The following is a 21,454-nucleotide window of genomic DNA, read 5'->3' as shown; positions in this document are numbered from 1 at the left end:
ATTTTCTGGAGGCATTTTTCGATGCCTTTCAGAAACAAATTTTAAACAAGCCCAGTGTACTCTTAAACACTGATGAAATCAAATTAAAGCTGACTGTCAGCACTTTCACCCCATAGTTAATGTAACGTCCATATACATTTATCATTCCAGTATGTCTGTATTTGTGACGGCTGTTGTTAAAGGGTTCAGCTCTTTCCAGTCTCTGCACATTAATAAACTACTGGTTGAAATGAAGCTTTTTGAGGAAATAGAGGTAAAGATGAACACTTGTTTTTTCCAGTTGTGCAGTTCATGAAATACGTTTGAATTCATAAAATGTTTTGTTTGTGTAAATTAAGGAAAAATCAAGCATTCTTCAGATGAACACATTCTATTGAATTGACAACTATATCTGCCACCTCTTAATAAAATAGTCTAGAAGTCATATTTTACTGGAAGAGACACAGTAAACAAATCAATCAGAAAACAACTCAACAGAAAACGTCAGTAAATAAAAGTCTTGAATCCAGAGTTCTTTGTTTGACTGTTTACTTATGAATTTCAAAACATGAAGTATAAAAACTTAGGATCTTTACTTTTCTTACAAATTAATTGTGGTTCCATGTAGGTTCCGTGTAGGTCAAAGGACTGTGTTGCTCCAAAGTCCAATGGCTACTAGCTGTTTTGCAGGGTTCTATTTCTTTTATACTAAATCTAACAGGCAATCAAATTTAACTATTCTAGATCACTGGTCAACTATTTACATTCCAATTTCTAGGTCTTACAATATAAACTCAAAATATTATCACTTCCATAGAAATGGCTTCAAAAGAGATATTTAAGATGGTCTCTGGTACCCAAAAGTAGAATACCCGGCCATATTCTGAGAATCAAATAAAAATAGCCAGCACAGTGGCCTGTTGGGTATAGCCCTTTAAACCACCACCATCACAAAAAGGGAATAAACAACAACTGATAGTTTAATAAAATGTCAAAATCAGAACAAACTTACCAATCATTTGATTTCCCTTTGTATCTATTTGTGTCTACACTATGTTGTCTACTGTGCTTCAGGAAGCCTGAATATGATTAAAATATTACATTTGTTGTCATTTACTACTTAATGGTGTTGATGTGTTTTTCGCCATCTCTAGATTGGCAATCTGTTAACAGGATTTTGTCATTCATCATTGTGCTTGAAGTAATCTTTGAAACCTTTGAATTTCTTAAAAATCCAATTTGGTTTCTCAGTTTCCACACCACCTTGTTTTGTTTTTGTAGTTGTTTTACCATTGTCATCTAATGGTAAGAGCTCTGTTTTGTCCATGCCTAATTTGAATCTTTCTTGAAATTTAATTTTCTCCAACCCCCTGATACGGGCCATGTAGCCTGGTTTGAGCTCTGTCTTTTCTCCTTCAATGAGCATGTCAATGTAGTCTAAAGTGGATAATGGGTTGGGCTTCAGGGCGATCTCCTTCAGACGTGCTAAACACTTAGCTGATTGGTTGATTAGGTCATTCACCATGGACTGCAGATTCTCATAATCGTCTTTGAGCTTCTTAATAACTTCCTCATCAGACATCCTGGCCTCCGTAGCGGATTGATACTTTTCCTTCAACTCCTCATATGTCCTCTTCTCTGTGACGGTTGTATACTCCAATCTGTACTTCATATTGAAGTGAACATTCCAGATGCATTTCCCAGGACATACTCTGCACTGTCCATTAGTCATTGCTGCACAATTTATCTTTAGATTATCATCTGGAATGTAGCAGGGGTAGTGACAGGTCACATTGCACTGTTGGCAGTTGGTGATGAAGGTACCAGTTCCAGAAATGTCGATTTTCTCTGCCTTAGTAATATCAAGTTCATACTCAAAATCCTTATTTGCAGTGATGTCAGCCTCATGTTTCTCTATGATCCGAGTTGTCTGACTTATTTCCTCAAGTTTCGCCAACCCAGCATTGACCTGTGGCTGCAAACCTTCTACAGCCGTTTCCAGCTGTTTGCGTTCTTTAAGGACCTCTTTGGTCAACACTAAGCTTTTGGTCTCCAATTTGTTTACGGCAGAGAAAAACTTCTTCATGCTACTAACACCCATGCTCCAAAACATTTCATCAAAGTTTTGGACATTATCATCCTCATCATCCTCATCCTCATCCTTTGCTGCACATGTCTTGGAACTAGATGTCATTGTGTTGTCTGCAAACAGTGCTGAATTGTTGAATTTGAAATGAACTGGAAGACCCTGTTTTGTCTTGGGGCATGGGATTTCAGAGTTCTTTATTGCCTCCAGAACTGGTGGCTGTTGGCCATCTGCAAATGTCACCAGCACCCGAATGTTGTCTGCTATATCTTTACCAAAAATGGAGAGCACGGACTCAAACACATATTTCTGTGTAGCTGTTAGTCGTGCCAAAGAGGCCTGGGTTACGAAGCACACAGCATCTATTTCAGTGACACCCTTCTGAGAGGTAAACATATTGTGTATCTGCCCAGTCAACATCCGGTCTCGTTCTATTCCCCGAGTGTCGCCAAAGCCTGGGGTGTCCACAATGGTCACGGAGTAGGGGACCTGAAAATGTTCTTGATGGTAGATTTTATATGCCGTGACAAGGGACGTCTGGCTTTCAGCTTGGGATTTTGACTGACCCTCATCAATCATTTTAAACCTAATCTCATCAGTCCACTTTACTCCAAGGATGTAGTTGATCATCCCATTGATCAGGGTGGTCTTTCCTGCTCCTGTTGATCCAAGAACCATGATGGTGCGATTAAGCACTTTGTTTTCTTCTCCAAAACGGTAACGTTTGCATCCGTCTATATGTACGTCTTCTTCTGTCAGAGGAATCATGTAAACAGATGGTGGTCCAGGGCTCAGCTGTTGACTCTCCAGTTGAATGGATTCAGCCAAAGACATATAGCCTTTAAAACAGACAGTAACAGACATGCTGTCTTTGCTCCTGCCAGCCTGACCACAGTCACAGCGGACTCTCACAGTGTATTCTGTATTTGGCTGAAGTCCAGGGATGATGCACATTTCCTCTGGAGATGTCTTCTTCCTCCACTCTGATTTATCCACTGTTGAACCAGGCGATTCAGGTCTATATTCTATAATGTAGTTCTCTATACTGACGCCTTCTCCAATAATTGAAGGTTTCTGACAGTGAACTGTGAATATATTGGACCGGGATCTTACAGTTGGTTCTCCAGGTGGGTTTGTGGGTAAGGTTTTGATGATGTCACTGATGTCACTGCTTGGACCTTGTCCTACTGAACACACTGCTCTGTATTTGAACCTGTACAGCGTGTTGGGACTCAAACTAGACACTGTGAATGTCTGATCATCTCTGGAAGCCTTCTCCTGAGACCAGACATCTTTTCCATCCACACAGTATTCAACTAGGTAGTGGGTGACATCCTGTGATCCAAATCTGGGAAAATGAATGTTTATAGTCACACTGTCATGAGTTATGTCACATGCTGTTGGTTTTTCAGGCTTTGAAGGAGGCTCAAAGTTGTTTGTGATTTCAGATCCATCATTAAAAAGGTAAATACTGGCACCTTTATGTTTCTTATTTGTTATAGCAGCTACCATGAAACGGATGGCTTTGTTGTCTTTGTGGGCATCTGCAAAATCCATGAATAGTTTTGCCTGTTCTCTCATTGTGTTAGAAACCTCCCTGGAGTTGTACCACTGTTCCTTCTCCACATCATCTCTGTATGGCTCAGAGTCTTGTCTGTTCTCTGATCTGGTTGGATCCCTCAGATAGTCTGACAGAACTGTCAGATAGGGTTCCTCACTGTCCAATAAGGTGAAAGCAAAACACACAGCATGTTTATGGTCTGGATTCAGGATGTTTTGGTCAAGTTCACCCTTTGAAGAGACCACTTTGATGTCTTTCATCATCTTCATGAATGATTCCAAGACATTGATTTCTCTTTCTTTGCAATCCATCCATTCACTGAGAAGTTTTCTACTAAATGGAGAGTGTTGCGATCTTCTCAAGATTTCTGCAAGAACACTCTCATTTTCTCCTTCTCCACGGATACACTGAAGTTTAATTGACAAGGTCTTTTGTAGGTTCAGCTTGTACTCCAGGCAGATTTCTTTGAAGGATATAATCTTTTTGGCAATCTCTGGAAAGCATTGAAGAACTTTGTTTTTCATCACATCGTTGCATCGCATGTCCATTTCAGTGAAGTGTTCTAGAACAGTCTGTGCTTGCATAACCAATCCAATGCTTATCTGACGGATTACTTGGGCAGCGGCAGAATCCAACTTCTTCAAGGGGTACAACCACACCTGCAGAGGTACAGCATGCTCTCCCTTTCCACCTAGCAACTTAGGCAGACTTTGGTAGACGCTCATGGCTTCCTGAAATGAGGTAGGATTATTTTCAAGAGAAAAGTCCCCATGGAATTTGCAGGAGAACTTTTCAATATGTGAGTTGTCAGTGTTATTCATTTTTAGAGAACCCTGACCCTCAATATTTATTAGTTTCTTTATCACCATCTCCAGATTACCTTTAACATTTTGACAGTCTTTTGTATCTGTCACCTCGCGATCAAAAACAAAGAACGCCTGTGCCCCATAAAGTATGCCAGTGACCACATGAGTAGCTGTGTCATCCTCAAAGACATGTGGGTATTTGACATTCCCTCGTCCAAGATGGTTCATGGTCAGCTGCCTAAATGATGTTGTTGTTTTGTATTTGAGTGTCACCCTTGCCTGTTTTTTAGAAACTTTAGTGTCATTCAAATATTTTGCAGAACCCTCAACCTTAACCAGTCCAGCCATAAAACTAGCTTTCAGTGAGGCTTCAACATTCAGTGCTGAAGACTTGTCTTCAATGGAATCAGATGCAATGATCTCAAATTCAGTGTTCTGTTGGGGTCTGTCATCAGTGTTGTTTTGTAGGTCTTCATTGTCCCATAGGGTTACACCTGGATTGATAAAAAAAATTATGTTTAGTAGCCTGGATTTGTCAACTATCATTGGTGTGTATCTCGGTAAAGCTAAAAGTAGCCTTATTTATTCTTCATGTTGTGGATGGAAGTTTAAAATAGATACGCTCAGCTAATCCAGATTCTTCTTGTAAAAACCTTAAAAAATATTGGCTAACAATTTTCTTTGACTACAATACATATCAATAAAATTAACACACCTATAAGCATATCATAAACATGGTACATGAACAGATCCGATTACCACTGGTTAATGAAATATGTCCTCATCTACAGGCCATTCATTTTATACTATGTAAAAGCTTATATTTGTCTTACAATTGTTGTGGAAATTTCTTTATACAATGTATTCTCACTGAGTAAAGGACTGAGTCCCACTGTTAAGATAGGTAGAGGAATGTGGGGGATCTGGTATTTGCATGTAATAAATACTGTTGAAATGATGTTTTTATTTAGAAACTATTCACTGTTACCTTGTAACCTGCATACTTTCTCCTTGCAAGCATAATTAAAACCGTTTATTGCGCAATTGATTTCTCCTGTCTTACCTACCATTTTCATAGAACTATTTGGATTTTAGAAATTGCCATCACACAATGCTTATAGATGTGTAATAAATGCCTAATGAATACATAGTCAAGTAAATCAGTACCAAATAAAGTAAATGTCAACTGTACATTTGTGTAGTTAATACATCTTGTTATTAGACAATAGAAAGAGCCAAGTAACAAGTTACAGTTTATTACATAGCAGTGATAACGTTGTACCTGGGATCAGTGAATCGTTGCGACGGTCATACAGCATTCCAAGCCTGAAGGGTCGTCCAAGACACGCCAACTCCACTACATTATCACATTCAGTCATCTCTGACACTGCAAGTACATTAAAGAGGTTAGCTTTTCTCTATTCATTATATGCACTTATGGGGCAATATGCAGTTTCTGTGTTGTAATATCAAAAAAAATTAATACAATATATCTGCAGTAATAGTGGATAGAGAGTGTTCACAACATTGTATTTACCAGAAATACTTGTAGGTCCATCAGTTCTACAGACAAGTTAAGGGAACAGTCATGGCTGCTCATTGTGTAACAGGGTTGGAATGTACCCCTGTCATATAGGGAGGTTCTCCGTACTTGAGTAGCTGAATTTCTGCATAGTTATTGTTACAAACCCAGTTAGTGTCTATATCAACGTATGTGTGATAAAGCAAAAAGAGCCTCTGACTGGGTTTTTAAACCAGGTATGTGTGAGGTGATTGGGTAATGGATAAAAGGAACAGGTAGGTCAATCAGGAGGAGGGTCCACTCATTGGTCCACCTCAGCAGTCAGGTGATGCCCTGACGACTGCCAGATGGGACACACCAACAACAACAATCAGGAACATAAAGTGGGGAAAACGGCAGGAGGGGAAAAACACAAACACACACACAGGGTACTTGCATGCACCTGCGTGAAGTTTGCCCCCCCACCAACGCAAAACGTCGTCAAACTATGCTCGTTCGTTTGTGCTCCGTTTGTGCTGGTTTGTGCTGTAAAAAGTTTCGTTTGTGCTGCTTCGGTATTTTAGATATTACAATAATATTTTTAGGTCAATCTGAGGTCAACCAGCCCCCCCACATTCTCCAAATTCACCCAAAATAGTCTCGATCGTTTGTGCTTCGTTTGTGCTGGTTTGTGCCGGTAAAAGTTTTGTTTGTGCTGCGTTGGGTTTTAAAATATTAGACATTGAATTATAGACGACGACATCACCAGCCCCCCCACATGCTCCAAATTCACCCAAAATAGCCTCGTTCGTTTGTGCTACGTTTGTGCTGGTTTGTGCTGTAAAAAGTTTCGTTTGTGCTGCTTCGGTATTTTAGATATCAGAAATGTAATCAAATTAATATTTAGGCCTATAGGCTACAAACAAGGCTCACTGAATAAAATAGATAAATCAATGGTCACAAGATCAAAAATAGTCAGACAGCTCTGTATTTTGGTTTGTAGTTAGTCAGTAGCCTATAGCCTATGAGCATTTTATTTCGGTTTTGTCTATTCAATCTCTAAAATGTTAGATGCTAATAAAGATGATTTAATAGAACATCATGCAATTTCTTATCAGGTTTTTTGTAGTCCTGTAGTGTTTAATAAAAACGTAATGTTTTTCTTTTATTAGGCCTATGTCACTCTTATCTTCTGCTACTCTCTGAGCAAAATGGATTTGTGCGCTTGTGCCATCAAGTCGTAGTTTAAATGTAACTTCAGCATTGTGGGCAAGAAAACAGCTAAACTATCCTCGAGGTGAGCACACTTTTAAAGTAGAATTGACGAAGACGTTCTGTCATCACATAATTTGTTCAATAAACAATTATCCTCACTTCAGTGTCTTGTGACTGTATTTTTTTTTACGAGTCTCATCTGCTACACTACACTTCCATTCAAGAATGCTCTTGTATAAAAATGTGTAGAGAAAAGGTCGATATAAATCAAACTACAAAAGTCGTTACTAATCCAAATTTCTGAACAATGTAAGTATACATTGTTTTAAAACTGCCTGTTACAATACTAGTAGCTGCAAGAATATTGTACAACATTCAAGAGAGCTAACCTTGTTATTGAACAGAAACCTCAATAATAACACTTCTATTACTAATAGGGGTGAACATTACCATATTGGTCCTAATATAAGATATATTATCCATCTACATTATCCTTACTATATTATATGATCATTATATTCAGACCAATACAGTAATATATTAAAACAAATTCATGCTGTACATGATATTTTTTGGAATCAGATTAATTGAGGGTAATTATGTTTTGCTTATGCCAGATGCCCAAGAAACCAGCAGTCGACAGGGATTCCATTTTCACAGTCCTGTGTTCATCAAAAGAGGCACAAACCAGCACAAACGAAGCACAAACGAACGAGATTATTTTGGGTGAATTTGGAGAATGTGGGGGGGCTGGTGATGTCATCGTCTATAATCCAATGTCTAACCCAAAGCAGCACAAACAAAACTTTTACCGGCACAAACCAGCACAAACGAAGCACAAACGATCGAGACTATTTTGCGTGAATTTGGAGAATGTGGGGGTGCTGGTTGACCTCAGATTGACCTAAAAATATTATTGTAATATCTAAAATACCGAAGCAGCACAAACGAAACCTTTTACAGCACAAACCAGCACAAACGTAGCACAAACGAACGAGACTATTTTGGGTGAATTTGGAGCATGTGGGGGGGCTGGTGACGTAATCGTCTATAATTCAATGTCGAATATTTTAAAACCCAACGCAGCACAAACAAAACTTTTACCGGCACAAACCAGCACAAACGAAGCACAAACGATCGAGACTATTTTGGGTGAATTTGGAGAATGTGGGGGGGCTGGTTGACCTCAGATTGACCTAAAAATATTATTGTAATATCTAAAATACCGAAGCAGCACAAACAAAACTTTTTACAGCACAAACCAGCACAAACGGAGCACAAACGAACGAGCATAGTTTGACGACGTTTTGCGTTGGTGGGGGGGCCAACTTCACGCAGGTCTTGCATGCGTACCAGTTATTATGGAGATTCTTACTATTCAGTAGGACATGTGTTAATGACATTTACTGTCATTTTCATGAAACTCCTTGTTGTTTTTTTGAGTATTAAGTGAGTTTATAGGTATTTTCTCTCTGTCATAGAACGGATAGAGTCAAAGTCACTTACCTGGCTTCCGCATTAACGGCAGTCTCCCTCCCATGGTTTCGCCGAACAATCTGGTAGTCAGTAACCAGTATCCAATGATGTTGAAGCTCTACGGACAAATCAGTGATCACATTAATTGTTTGATTAAGTGATTAACTTAAGTGAATAAAGCTGAAACTTTGTTAGACTTCCATTAGCAATACCAGTTTTAAAACATTAGAAAGTTATCTATTTAAGCCTTTGAACATAATATCTATTAGGATCTTCCTGGGTCTTAGCAGAGGGAGAACAGTATAAAAATATTTGATATATTTTTAGTTGATATTTCCAATAAATACACTTTTGAGACATATTTATACACACACGCACACCAGTGGGGATTTATTTAAGACTGCAAGGGAACCTCGGCTTCCCGTATAAGGTCAAATGGTCAAATATGTACTTTTGTGTAAACATTTTATTGACAAAAAATGCGTTAAAACACGTTAATCTCTAAAACTAGTTAGTTCAGAATCAGCTACAGGTCGGCTGACACGATTTTCTTCTCATACAATCGTCACAGTGCATTTCCCTGTTGAAGCCGAGCGTCCATTGACTCCAAGGGGGAGGCGGGACAGAGAAGAACCCCCACCGGCATAAACCAGCCAAGGGGGCGGAGCAGCGGGACAGGCTGAGGGGGCAGGGCAACCGGTACGGGCTGAGGGGGCGGAGCAGCCGGGATGGGCCGACGGGGTGGAACAGCCTGCCAAGCAGCCAGGGGAGACACCAGAACATGAATGTCTTACTCCAGGCAGCAGACGGCCTGATCCGGCAACCCAGGTGATAAACTGGGGCTCATTTCCTCCTTTAACTGCCAATATTCATGTCCAGCAGCAATGGTCAAACAAGAGATCTTCAGCAGACCTACGTGAAGCATGGAGATTTAAGAGAGCACCTGTTACCTGTTACAATACCTTAGTACACCCTGACCTGTTACTATCCCCCACTGTTACCTGTCGGCAGGTATAGACAACACTGTAGTACACCCTGACCTGTTGCTATCCCCCACTGTTACCTGTCAGCAGGTATAGACGACACTGTAATACACCCTGACCTGTTACTTTCCCCCACTGTTACCTGTCAGCAGGTATAGACAACACTGTAGTACACCCTGACCTGTTACTATCCCCCACTGTTAACTGTCAGCAGGTATAGACAACACTGTAATACACCCTGACCTGTTACTACCCCCCACTGTTACCTGTCGGCAGGTATAGACAACACTGTAATACACCCTGACCTGTTACTATCCCCCACTGTTACCTGTCAGCAGGTATAGACAACACTGTAATACACCCTGACCTGTTACTATCCCCCATTGTTACCTGTCAGCAGGTATAGACAACACTGTAATACACCCTGACCTGTTACTATCCCCCACTGTTACCTGTCAACAGGTATAGACAACACTGTAATACACCCTGACCTGTTACTATCCCCCACTGTTACCTGTCAACAGGTATAGACAACACTGTAATACACCCTGACCTGTTACTATCCCCCACTGTTAACTGTCAGCAGGTATAAACAACACTGTAATACACCCTGACCTGTTACTACCCCCCACTGTTACCTGTCAGCAGGTATAGACAACACTGTAATACACCCTGACCTGTTTGCTTTGTTCAACAAATGCTGGGTTCAATAGAAAATATGTGCTCACAGTTCTGATTCCTTTATGTGCCATGATATATATTACTACGTTTCCCACTAGCAACACAGTAACCATGACATTATACGCGGAAGCAATGGTGTAGCTGTGCCTGGAAAAGTGGGTACAAGGTGTGTACCAGCATATACCCTCCACTACTACACACACCGCTTTACAAAACCCATCATTCAGTGTTACCGGTCCTATTATATCTTCTAAAGCAATAACGACAATTTAACTAGGAAAGGTTTTTGTTTGTTTCTCAAAGACAATAGGGTTTTATTTGGTGATTTTGCTACCATCTTTAATCAATCAATCAAATGTATTTATAAAGCACTTTTTACAAAAGCAGTTGTCATGAAGTGCTTTTACAGAAACACCCAGCCTTAAACCCCAAGGAGCAATTTCAGTGGCTAGGAAAAACTCCCTAAGGCCGAAATTTAGGATCAAACCTAGAGAAAACCCAGCCTCAGAGGGGTGACCAGTCCTCTTCTGGCTGTGCCGGGCGAGATATTAAAGGTCCCATTGGAATAATTAATAAATGCATGTGGGCTTAATCCAGAGTCTGTTTAAATTTAGACTAGGTCAGAAGTATGACCAGATGGACAAGGACAGGGACAGCAACGGGCCCCCCAAACCAGGTTTGCACCCTTATGCAACCAGGTTATTGTAAGGTTTTTATTTTTCATTTTTCCCCCTCAAAGTTTTCAGTTTGTTTTTCAATTGAATTGAAAAGTGGAAAAAGTTTTGACGTTTATCTTTGTCTCATTCTTTTAAATCACAAAACCTGGCATTTTAACAGGGGTGTGTAGACTTTTTATATCCACTGTATAAATTCCTTTCCACTGTATAAATTCCTTGTGGGGAGGAGAGCTCAGGGACAGACACTGACTACTGGGTAAGAAGCTTAATTCAGCTGCAGACTGACACTTGTCTGGAAGACTGGGATTCACCTTGGATATGTTACCTTAATGTCACTGGGTGAACTCTCAGAATCCAACAGTTATTGAATATTTCTAGTCTTCCCTTTCAGATCGAGTGCACCACCTGTGGTACCACACAGTGTGTGTTGGCCATCCCTCCACAAAGGGGGACTATTTCTTTAGGGGCTGTACACTTTAAAATAAAGTCATTGATTTTATAACTCTGTGTTTCCTTCAGTCACAATAATGTGTCACTCCTTACAAATGTAAGATGACTTAGAGCTTGCATTGCATATTCAACTTGAATTTGTGCACCTTGTTAACGTGTTTAAACTCAGTTTGTGTTTATTACACCACACCTGTTGAGTTGCTTATGTTGAGGATTTGATTTTGGTAAGGGAAAACGATGAAAGGATATGAATATGAAACATGACCGATGGTAGATGCAGATGTTGTATCCAGGGGCGTAGGTTTGATTTCAAATGTGAGGGGGGCAAATATTTTCTGCTAATGTACATGGTTTTGGAACAGGATGGCCAACAAATTCATATAGGTGTGATGGTCAGGTGTCCACATACTTTTGGCAATATAGTGTATGTGCACTGATGGACACAAGATCCCATTGATTCTGCTACAACAAACAAAAAAATACAGCCTTCAGCCATTTTATTTAATATTACATAGTTAAGATATTGTCTTGGATGTGTGCTCTTACTGTGGGTGACATAATGTGATCTACATGTACATTTTCTCTGTACTGTACTTGAATTTCACAACCTCACCTCCCAAGCTCCACCACTCTGTTGCATGACTACACTGGTTGACTCAACGTCCTTCTGGTTCTGGTAATAAATATGAACACTCAATATATGGGCTACATATGATAACAAATAATTTTGGTTAAATTATCCAGTTTTATGGACAACTGCTATGTATCATCATTTCACCTCAGCTCCATGGTTGACATTTTCTCCCTGACTGTCTGATCCTGCTGTGATGGAGAACTCCGTCACGGTCACCATCTGACCATCTGATCCTGATCATGACATAAACAGCTTGATCTAGACTGATTCCTGCAGAACCCGATGGCAATGTTTGATCTATAAGATCCACATTAGGTTGCAATGAAACTATCTATGTGTAGGGAACATGTAACGTTAGCTAACTTTCCAAGAGATGGACTATTAACCTAGTTAGTTTACTAGCTATATATTGCAATGTCTCATAGATAGCTACCTGTGGCACTCACCTAATCTTTGCATAGAAAAAAAATGCCGGTATGTCTAATTTAAGTCTCTTCTTGGCTGGTGTCATCTTGGTGCTAGCTGTGAGTGGAACGAACAAAGTGTTAATGTGTTAGATTGTGTAGATATATTGATTGAATAAGTTGTTGAACTATTGTGAGCAATAAAGCAGTGTCTGTATCATAAGTGGAAACTGAAAACAGAAAACAAGAAGTCTTAGGAGAGCAGACAGCCTGTCTTTGACAAAAACAGGAAACAGGTTAAAGACACACACACATAGTCTGACAGACAAGACAGAAACCACAAAGGGCAAGAAGATGCTTGTACTGCATTATACTTATAAGGTATAGAACATAAATTGGACCAATGACACACTTGCTTTGCTAGCTTAACGCCTCTACCTTTTGGGCGTATTTGAGGTGTAAATAATGCTGATGTGACTGTTGATCCTTGGACATTGTGGGGCGACACTCTGTCTCCAGAAGCTTCTGTAATAAACGGAATATACGATACGATAATTGACCTGACTCCTGTGTGTTATTCTCCTATCCATCAAACCAACTCGGGGAAGCAAGCAAACAATATGATAGCTAGCAAGCTGAAACATTTATTTTCCAACTTTAGTTAATATACAACGTTTGTTGAAAACCACACTTAACATGGTTGCTGTTTAAAAGAAAAAAAAAAACACTGATAGATTAGCAAATTATCTACTTAATTCATATGTTATGGGAGGTAGCTAGCTAGAGGTAATGTCGGCTAGATTACCGAACTTAAATGAGCCAGATATCACTTGTGCTAGTAGCAATGACAGCCACCACTCTACTTCTCTGCGCGCATGACCTTTCCAGCAACTACTTGGTTCAAGCTGCAGCGTCAACAGCTCAAACTGTTTCCCGCTATACGCAGTACAAACACATTAAACACGATCATGACACAAATAAGAATGACAAAATGAACATTTGAACGATATATTTACGTTTGCAGCGTTTTCAACAGGCATCGATACAGTCACCTACACGATCATTCCTGCCCAAGGACTATCATGCCACGACTACGTCGCATCTGCAAATGTCACCAGTTAATCCGAACACCACTTAAACCGTAACACCGGCGGTACATAACAGGTAAACTAGTCCATGCACACACACCAGATAGTCTAATCGTTAACAAAAATAGCCAGATCAGATTACAACCTTGCTAAGGTCAGTAGAGAAAGCGAGAGATCAGAGGAAAAAAATTCACTAAGAACAATAAGAAATGACTAAAAATAATAAAAAAAAGATTTGGCAAAGAACAGTGTTGTAAGGGTATGACGTTGTAACGTGGAGTGTACTAATGGAGGAAGAAGAGTTAACTAATGTTTTTTTGGGTTTTTTTGTCTTCAAAAAACTTTATTATTCAAGTACAAATACATGTATATATTGAAAACATTAAATGCATTCATACAGAACATGAAAAAGGGGCAATGTACATTAAAGAGGTTGTAAGGCATTGTAAATGTTCAGAGTCCGGATGGCTTTCTTATTTTCCAGTCCTTTAAAAGTTTCAAAATATAGTTTCATGTCATTTTTAAATTGGTGAATATTCGGTTTTCTTTCAAACCATTTACATTTATGGATATAAAATATCTATTATTGCAGTTTTTATCTTTTATGTCAATGCCATTTAATAAAACAACTGTTTTTAAAGCTGACTGGTCATTAGACACATTACTACCCTGCAGCAGTCTTACATATCCTGTAGGTACAGCATCAAATACTATGCTATATTCTCGTGCAATTATTGGAATATTAAACTAAAATTAAGAATTCAGAATATGTAAGTAATTGACCATTGTCATTAAACAACAGGAAAATCAATAAAATATTGTTTTGGACCCAGTTGGGGTAAAATATTGACTTGTCCTTATACTTAACATCTTTATGATTCCATATCAAATGTTTTTAGGGTAAAAAGTTGTGTTTATACACAAGAAGCCAACATAAAAAGTCTTGTCTATGAAAGTTAGATAGCTGAAGAGGGATTTTATCAATATCAAAATTGCACTTTAGTAAGAGTTCAATACCCCCAACTTTTTGAAAAATAAAGTTCAGAATGAAATACCACATTTTATCTTTATTTTTTATATAATGTTTAATCCGGTTCACCTTGAATATTATATTAGATGTATGGAAATCAAGGACATTCAAACTTCCTTGACTGTATGGATTACAAACAGTATTTTTATTTAAATAGTGAGGCTTATTTTTCCATATAAAATGAAATATTGTTGAATCTATTATCTTAATAAAAGCCTAAGATTAAGACTTTGGCCGGATAAACTACTCTGGATAATCCTTCAGTTTTAGATAAAAGTGTCCGACCTTTGAGAGATAAATCTCTCATGAGCCATCTATCAAATTTATTTGTAACTTTTGGAATGAGAAGTTGGAAGTTGGATTTCATCCTTTCTGTCTGATTTTTACAAATATTAATTCCTAAGTATATTACTTCTTCTTTAACAGGAATACCTTCAAATTCTGTTGTATGTATATTGCTTTCTTTGAGAGGAAAAAGGGTACATTAAAACAGAGGGAAGTCTGGGCATCTCTGCTTAGACTGCTGCCCCCGCGACCCGGCCCCGGACGAAGCGGAAGAAGATGTCATTTAAGACAATCAATAACCTTTTTAACCTGAAATTCATCTTTTAGGAAGATAGCTGTATCATCAGCTAGCTGGCAACATTTTATTACTTTCCCTACAACATTAATGCCTTGAAAGTTATCTTTGTACAAATGTATGGCCATTACTTGCATTACAAAGAGAAACAAGAGCGGGGCTGCATGATCTCCTTGTTTTATACCACAGGATATGTTGAATCTATGAGTTGTTCCCTACGGAAGTTTAACTGAACTATTGCAGTCATTATACAAAGTTTGTATTGCTTTTTAAGTATTGACCAAAACCAAAGAAATCTAATACATCAATTAAATGACTATGTTTTACAGTATCAAAGGCTTTATATATGTCTATGAATAAAATATAGCTGTTGTCTGTTATGTAATCCTTATAGTCAATCAAATCTAAGATCAAACAAATATTGTTACTGATGTGCCTGCCTTGCATAAATCCAGACTGGCAATCATCTATAAGTGTGTCTAGACACGCCTTGAGTCTGTGTGCAAAGATGTGAGAGAATAATTTTGTATCATTATTAATTAGGGTTATAGGTTTCCAGTTATCAAGCATAAGTTTGTCTTTATTAGGTTTAGGGATCAAGGTAATTATACCCTCACATAGTTGGTGGAAGTGAATGTGAATGTGAATAAAAAAAGTGAATGTGAATAATTATAATACTCACCACCTTCACTGGTCTTCACGTCCTCTACTTCAATTTAAAAGTTATGGATGAATATCCAAAATAAGGTCCCACTATTAATTAAAAAACGTAATGTTACCCATGAAGATACTTCTAAACAATGTTAAACCAAACACTACGCAACTTCATTCTGTACAGGAAGTTTCACTTTCATTAACACTTTATTCATTGGGGGCGGGACTTCACTGGTGGCGGGGCACATTTTTTATTCTAGAGTAATGATGTGGTTATGGATTTAACATTGTTGGGAGGAATATAAGTGTTATATTACTTGGAATTGTTTATCTGAGGTCTAATTTAACCCTTATCCTAAAAGTTGATTCAATAGTAAATTACAAGTAGAACAGGTCCAAAAGAGCACAACAGACATTACTGAAAGTCAAGTAATTTAGCCCAAATTCTTAAAGTTAATGGCATAACCTAAAAATACTAAATTAAATGATATGACAGTTAGAAAATTAAACATTTAATCACCCAATCAAATATTCAAAACATTACATTACAACACTGACGAAACTTAACTGTTTCTTTATGTACTGTGTATTCAGCTTTGCCCAGATTCTATACTATTTAAATTGATGCACACAGTAATCCTTTTAATAGCAGAAAATTATCTAGATGTCAGGCTGCACTGACAAACGGAAAATCAAATATCTATGTTTTCTATTCCATTTTGTTAATGTGCTATCAATTTTAATATTCTCCCCTATTGGTCGAAGGCTCCCTAGTTGTTGAGGGCACTAAGAGACCACTTATGTCGCTTATGCCTGGAGCTGCCCTGAGATAGGTTATACATGTTCAGTATTCTACTCCCTGTATGTAGGTTATACATGTTTAGTATTCTACTCCCTGTATCTAGAATATGTCGACAGTAAGTGTCATGTTAATTACACCTGCCTAAGAGCTTGCTAGTAGTGACACACAAGAAGCCAGTCAACCAAGTATTGTATTGTGCCATATTTATGTATACATAAAATATATTAACTCAATTATTTTATGTTCATGCTTTTATGTCACATCAAATAATCAAGTATTTTCATGAAAAGTTGATATTGATATTTACTTGTTGGCAAAAAAAGTTTATGTGAATAGCTATAATACTCACCACCTTCACTGGTCTTCTCGTCCTCTACTTCAATTTAAAAGTTATGGATGAATATCCAAAATAAGGTCCCACTATTAATGAAAAAACGTAATGTTACTCATGAAGATACTTCTTAACAATGTTAAACCAAACACTACGCAACTTCAGTCTGTACAGAAAATTTCACTTTCATTTACACTTTATTCATTAACTTTACAACCGATTATCATGTGTCTCAGATCCAAAGTCCTATGCCGGGTCAAGTTAATATATCACTAGTCTGTGATGTAAACCTTACTGGGTCGAGTTAATATACACTGTTCAAAAAAAATTAAGGGAACATGTTTTAATCATCACATTATAACACCAAGACAATAAATCTTCAGGGATATCAATCTGTCCACTTAGGAAGCATAAGCTGTGATGGTGCGAGTGTAATGAGTGCATAAAAGTGAGAGTAGTTAATTTAGGGTTAATTCTGTCACTTTTGACAATTGATTAACATGTGGGCGAGACTTCCGGTTTGGCGGGTGGGACTTCCTGTGTAACATATGCAGTGGGTGGGGCATCTGGTGTGACGTATGCTGGGGGTGGAGCTTCCTGTGTTATGTATGTTTAGGGGGCAACAGGGTGTAACTTCCGGTATGATGTATGCATGTACATGGGATTAAATATGGTATGGGGGTGTGTATGTTAGTAATTTATGGTTGCTTTGATTCTTAACAATAGGGCACCAGAGGTCAGGAATGTTCAACTCCCCAGACATTCAATGTTCAATTCAATGTGTTCTGAAGTAACAAACTAAAACAGGGGCAATCAGACATTATGGCTAGGTTGAATATATCCTGTTTGGAGTCAAAGCGTTGTTAAAAATAAACGGATGACTTGGCTACATGTGTGTGAGCAATTATGTTTTCTGGAATCAAAATAGGTGTTGTAAGTCTGCATTAACTTTTTGAGTTGTGTTACATGGCAAAACCATAAAAAATAAGCCAGAGATTTGAGTTTATTTTGCATGAACAATGCTGATTCGGTGACAGCATAGGATAGGCTATGACGTGATGTTGCAGCAAAGATGCAATAACTAACGAGAATGGCGTCTCTACCGGACTGAAAGTATCATTCAGAGTATTTGGTTGTCAAACATAAATCCCAGATCTAACTAGCTTAACTTTACTCAATCACAATTCATGTAAACGGTATAGTTCTAACGTGATGAACTAATGATAAAGTTAAGAGGTGTAAACTTTTGGAGGCATTACACTTATATTGTTTTTATTAAGTCCATGGAGGCCACTGCCTTGTTTGGAAAACACCTTTTTGGACCTACAGAGTTTGACAAGTAGTCTTTTAACATTACTAATCATCAGCTTTAAATACCTGTATGCACTAGGTCTTCTGTGAAGAGGGAGAAAAGGAGAAGGCTTAGCATACAGCCTTGTGGAACACCATTGTGCAGGATCAGTGTGGAGGGGGCTCAGCACACAGCCTTGTGGAACACCAGTGTTCAGGATCATGGTGGAGGGGGCTCAGCACACAGCCTTGTGGAACACCAGTGTTCAGGATCATGATGGAGGAGGCTCAGCACACAGCCTTGTGGAACACCAGTGTTCAGGATCAGTGTGGAGGGGGCTCAGCACATAGCCTTGTGGAACACCAGTGTTCAGGATCATGGAGGAGGAGGTGAAGTTGTCTAACCTGACAGACTGGGGTCCAGAGTCAAAATCAGGAGGGGATCAAATACCTTTTTCCCTTACTGTACATCACAGATGCACCTTTTGCTTGGATTACAGCAGTAGGTCTGTCAGGACAGATCTCTATCAACCTATCACACCTGGAGTATCACAATTCATCCCACTCTTCTTTGCAGAAGTTCAAGCTCAGTCAAATTGCAATGAGATCTCCTGTGTCCAGGCGTCTTTAGGTCAGTCCACAGATGATCTAGAGGACTGAGGTCTAGGCTCTGACTGGACCATACCAGGACCAGATAGCAGTAGATCAGTCATGAACTGTCACCACTAGCAACCAACAATTACCCTACACATACCATGACCAGAGATAAGGTCAATATCAGAGAATATTTAATGAAATAAACCAGTTTTGGTTGAATGAAACTTCAGTACTGGTTGAATTAAACATCAGGATTGTTTAAATGTTTTCCTGTGTCATTTTCCTTTTTTTAAAACATTGAAATGCTATGTCTTCTGACAACAATTGTAGGTGTCTGTGGGGACCAATGCAATTGTGTCCTTGGTGAGGAATCTGTTGTTAATGTTCAACAGTGGTCTCATCCTATTTAAAGACTTTCATGCAAGCTGAAGCAATCGTAATTGACCGGAATGGGTCAACACCACCACGGGTCTCTGTAGGAAGCAATGACTATCAATGTATCTCATGAGCTTGCTACCATTAGCAATAAGTGTTGCACCAATACCATTGTTAGCAAGGTACTGCATCAAGATGTAACCATCAAAACCTGGTGTAGTCAGTAATTTTCGGTTGCCTGAACTTTTGGAGAACAGCAGTGACAAAACCATATCCGGCCGAACAAAGTGTCTCGCTATCAAAGATTATTGAACACACAGAATTTGCAGTCTGTTTACCGTTCACTGGATTAGCAGTTGTCTCAATCGTAAAAATGTAGCACTCACTGGGGTCCTCGGGTTTAGAGGGTTTTATGAAACGATGATTAATTTCAACAGTCAAATCCACATTACAATTGGGACACGTTAGATGAATACTTGTGCGGTTCATAGTTGGTAATACTAACAGTATATTGATGGACACAATCGACACAGTATTTCATGTGGTCACACCCACTAACCTAACGACCTGCACCTTTGTGGAACTTCAAGCCTTTATGATGGCCATAACAAAAGTAAGAATAACATATCTGCTTACAGTCTAGCTGGGCGAGTGGCTTTGGTATGTGTATCATAAACTTTATCAGGAAGATATGTACAAAGTTCCTTGACAAGGCAAATAAACTCTGTTTAATGTACCAAGCACTCACAAGTCCAAATGAAGAGTCAATTAAATAATCAAATAATTTCATTAGGAAGTCAATCAATCAATCAAATGTATTTATAAAGCCCTTTTTACAACAGCAGTTGTCACAAAGTGCTTTACAGAGACACCCGGCCTTAAACCCCAAGGAGCAAACAACAGTAGTGTTGAATTTCAGTGGCTAAGAAAAACTCCCTAAGAAGGTCGAATTGAGGAAGAATCCTAGAGAGGACCCAGGCTCAGAGGGGTGACCAGTCCTCTTCTGGCTGTGCCGGGTGAGATATTAAGAGTCCAATTGGAATAATAAATACATTTCTCTGGGCTAAATCCAGAGTCTATTTGATTTTAGACTAGGTCAGAAGTATGACCAGGTGGACAAGGACAGGGACAGCAACGGGCCCCCCAAACCAGGTAATCCGCAGGTGTGGACCAGGACCTCATCTCCTCCTAAAATTTAAAGCTGGAGCAGACTGAACATTTTTTTGTAGTGCATTCCTCATATCCCCCAGCACAATAATATAGCAGCGTAACACCTTGGAACTGAGACGGGGGGGTCCGGTGACACTGTGGCCCTACCCGGGGGAGGCCCCGGACAGGGCCCAACAGGCAGGAAATCAATCCACCCACATTGCCAGGCATCAACCAAAGGGACACCCACCAACCGCAACCCCCCTGAATGAGGGCCGAGTATTGCTAGCGGCGTACAGCCCAATTGCACAAGTGCGCAACAGAGAGTCAACAACAAGCCAGTGACTATTCCCGAAAGGCATTGGAGGGAGGGCATCCCAGTGGCGACGAGAGCCCACCTGGCAAGACAGCAAGGGTGGACAGTATCAAGCCTACTGGTTACCTTCACGCCCCCGGGCCAGGCTACACCTTATTAAAACCGTGCTGTAGAGATTAGTTTTTAGTAGACACTTGAAAGTTTGCACTGAGTTTGCATTTCTAACCTTAATTGGCAGATCATTCCACAGTAGTGGAGCTCTATGAGAAAAGGCCCTACCGCCAGCTGTTTAGAAATTCTAGGTGCAATTAAAAGGCCTGCAGTGGTAGTTGGTCCTGTTCTGCACCAATTTATTGATAAATTCTTGCATCGGTGTCAACGTCAGTAAAAGGCAGACGTTGGGGCTGAGCCCATAGAAAGGTGGACCAGAGAGAATCCTTTTGAGAAGAGCCCATAGAGAGACTGATACAGAGGTGGACCAGGGAGTATCCTGTTGAGAAGAGCCCATAGAGAGACTGATACAGAGGTGGACCAGGGAGAATCCTGTTGAGAAGAGCCCATAGAGAGACTGATACAGAGGTGGACCAGGGAGAATCCTGTTGAGAAGAGCCCATAGAGAGACTGATACAGAGGTGGACCAGGGAGAAACCTTTTGAAAAGAGCCCAGAGGCCTCGGGTCTGTTTGGTTTTATTGAAAAATATTTAATGGATGGGGGGGGGGGGGATTGATCCTAGACCTTAGCTTTGAGATTGTCCGGTCTTGTCCTTTCTGTGAATTGCACACGCACT

The 21,454-nt window shown here is 39.4% G+C and overlaps 1 protein-coding gene across 1 annotated transcript; it reads right to left on the bottom strand.

The window, feature by feature from the left end:
• Positions 1–511: 511 nt before the first annotated feature.
• On the bottom strand, positions 512–16,970 carry LOC106024252. Its single transcript, XM_029115545.2, has 4 exons — positions 16,957–16,970; positions 8,655–8,742; positions 5,715–5,819; positions 512–4,926 (listed from the first exon to the last, which is right to left on the bottom strand). Exons 2-4 carry the CDS (start codon positions 8,686–8,688, stop codon positions 1,160–1,162), a joined length of 3,906 nt encoding a protein of 1,301 aa, XP_028971378.2. The 5' UTR covers positions 8,689–8,742; positions 16,957–16,970; the 3' UTR covers positions 512–1,159.
• Between the last annotated feature and the right edge of the window lie 4,484 nt (positions 16,971–21,454).

The sequence above is a fragment of the Esox lucius genome, chromosome 3 (assembly GCF_011004845.1).
Source record: "Esox lucius isolate fEsoLuc1 chromosome 3, fEsoLuc1.pri, whole genome shotgun sequence".
Taxonomy (NCBI): Eukaryota; Metazoa; Chordata; class Actinopteri; order Esociformes; family Esocidae; genus Esox; species Esox lucius.
This window is presented reverse-complemented; position numbering and strand designations above follow the sequence as displayed.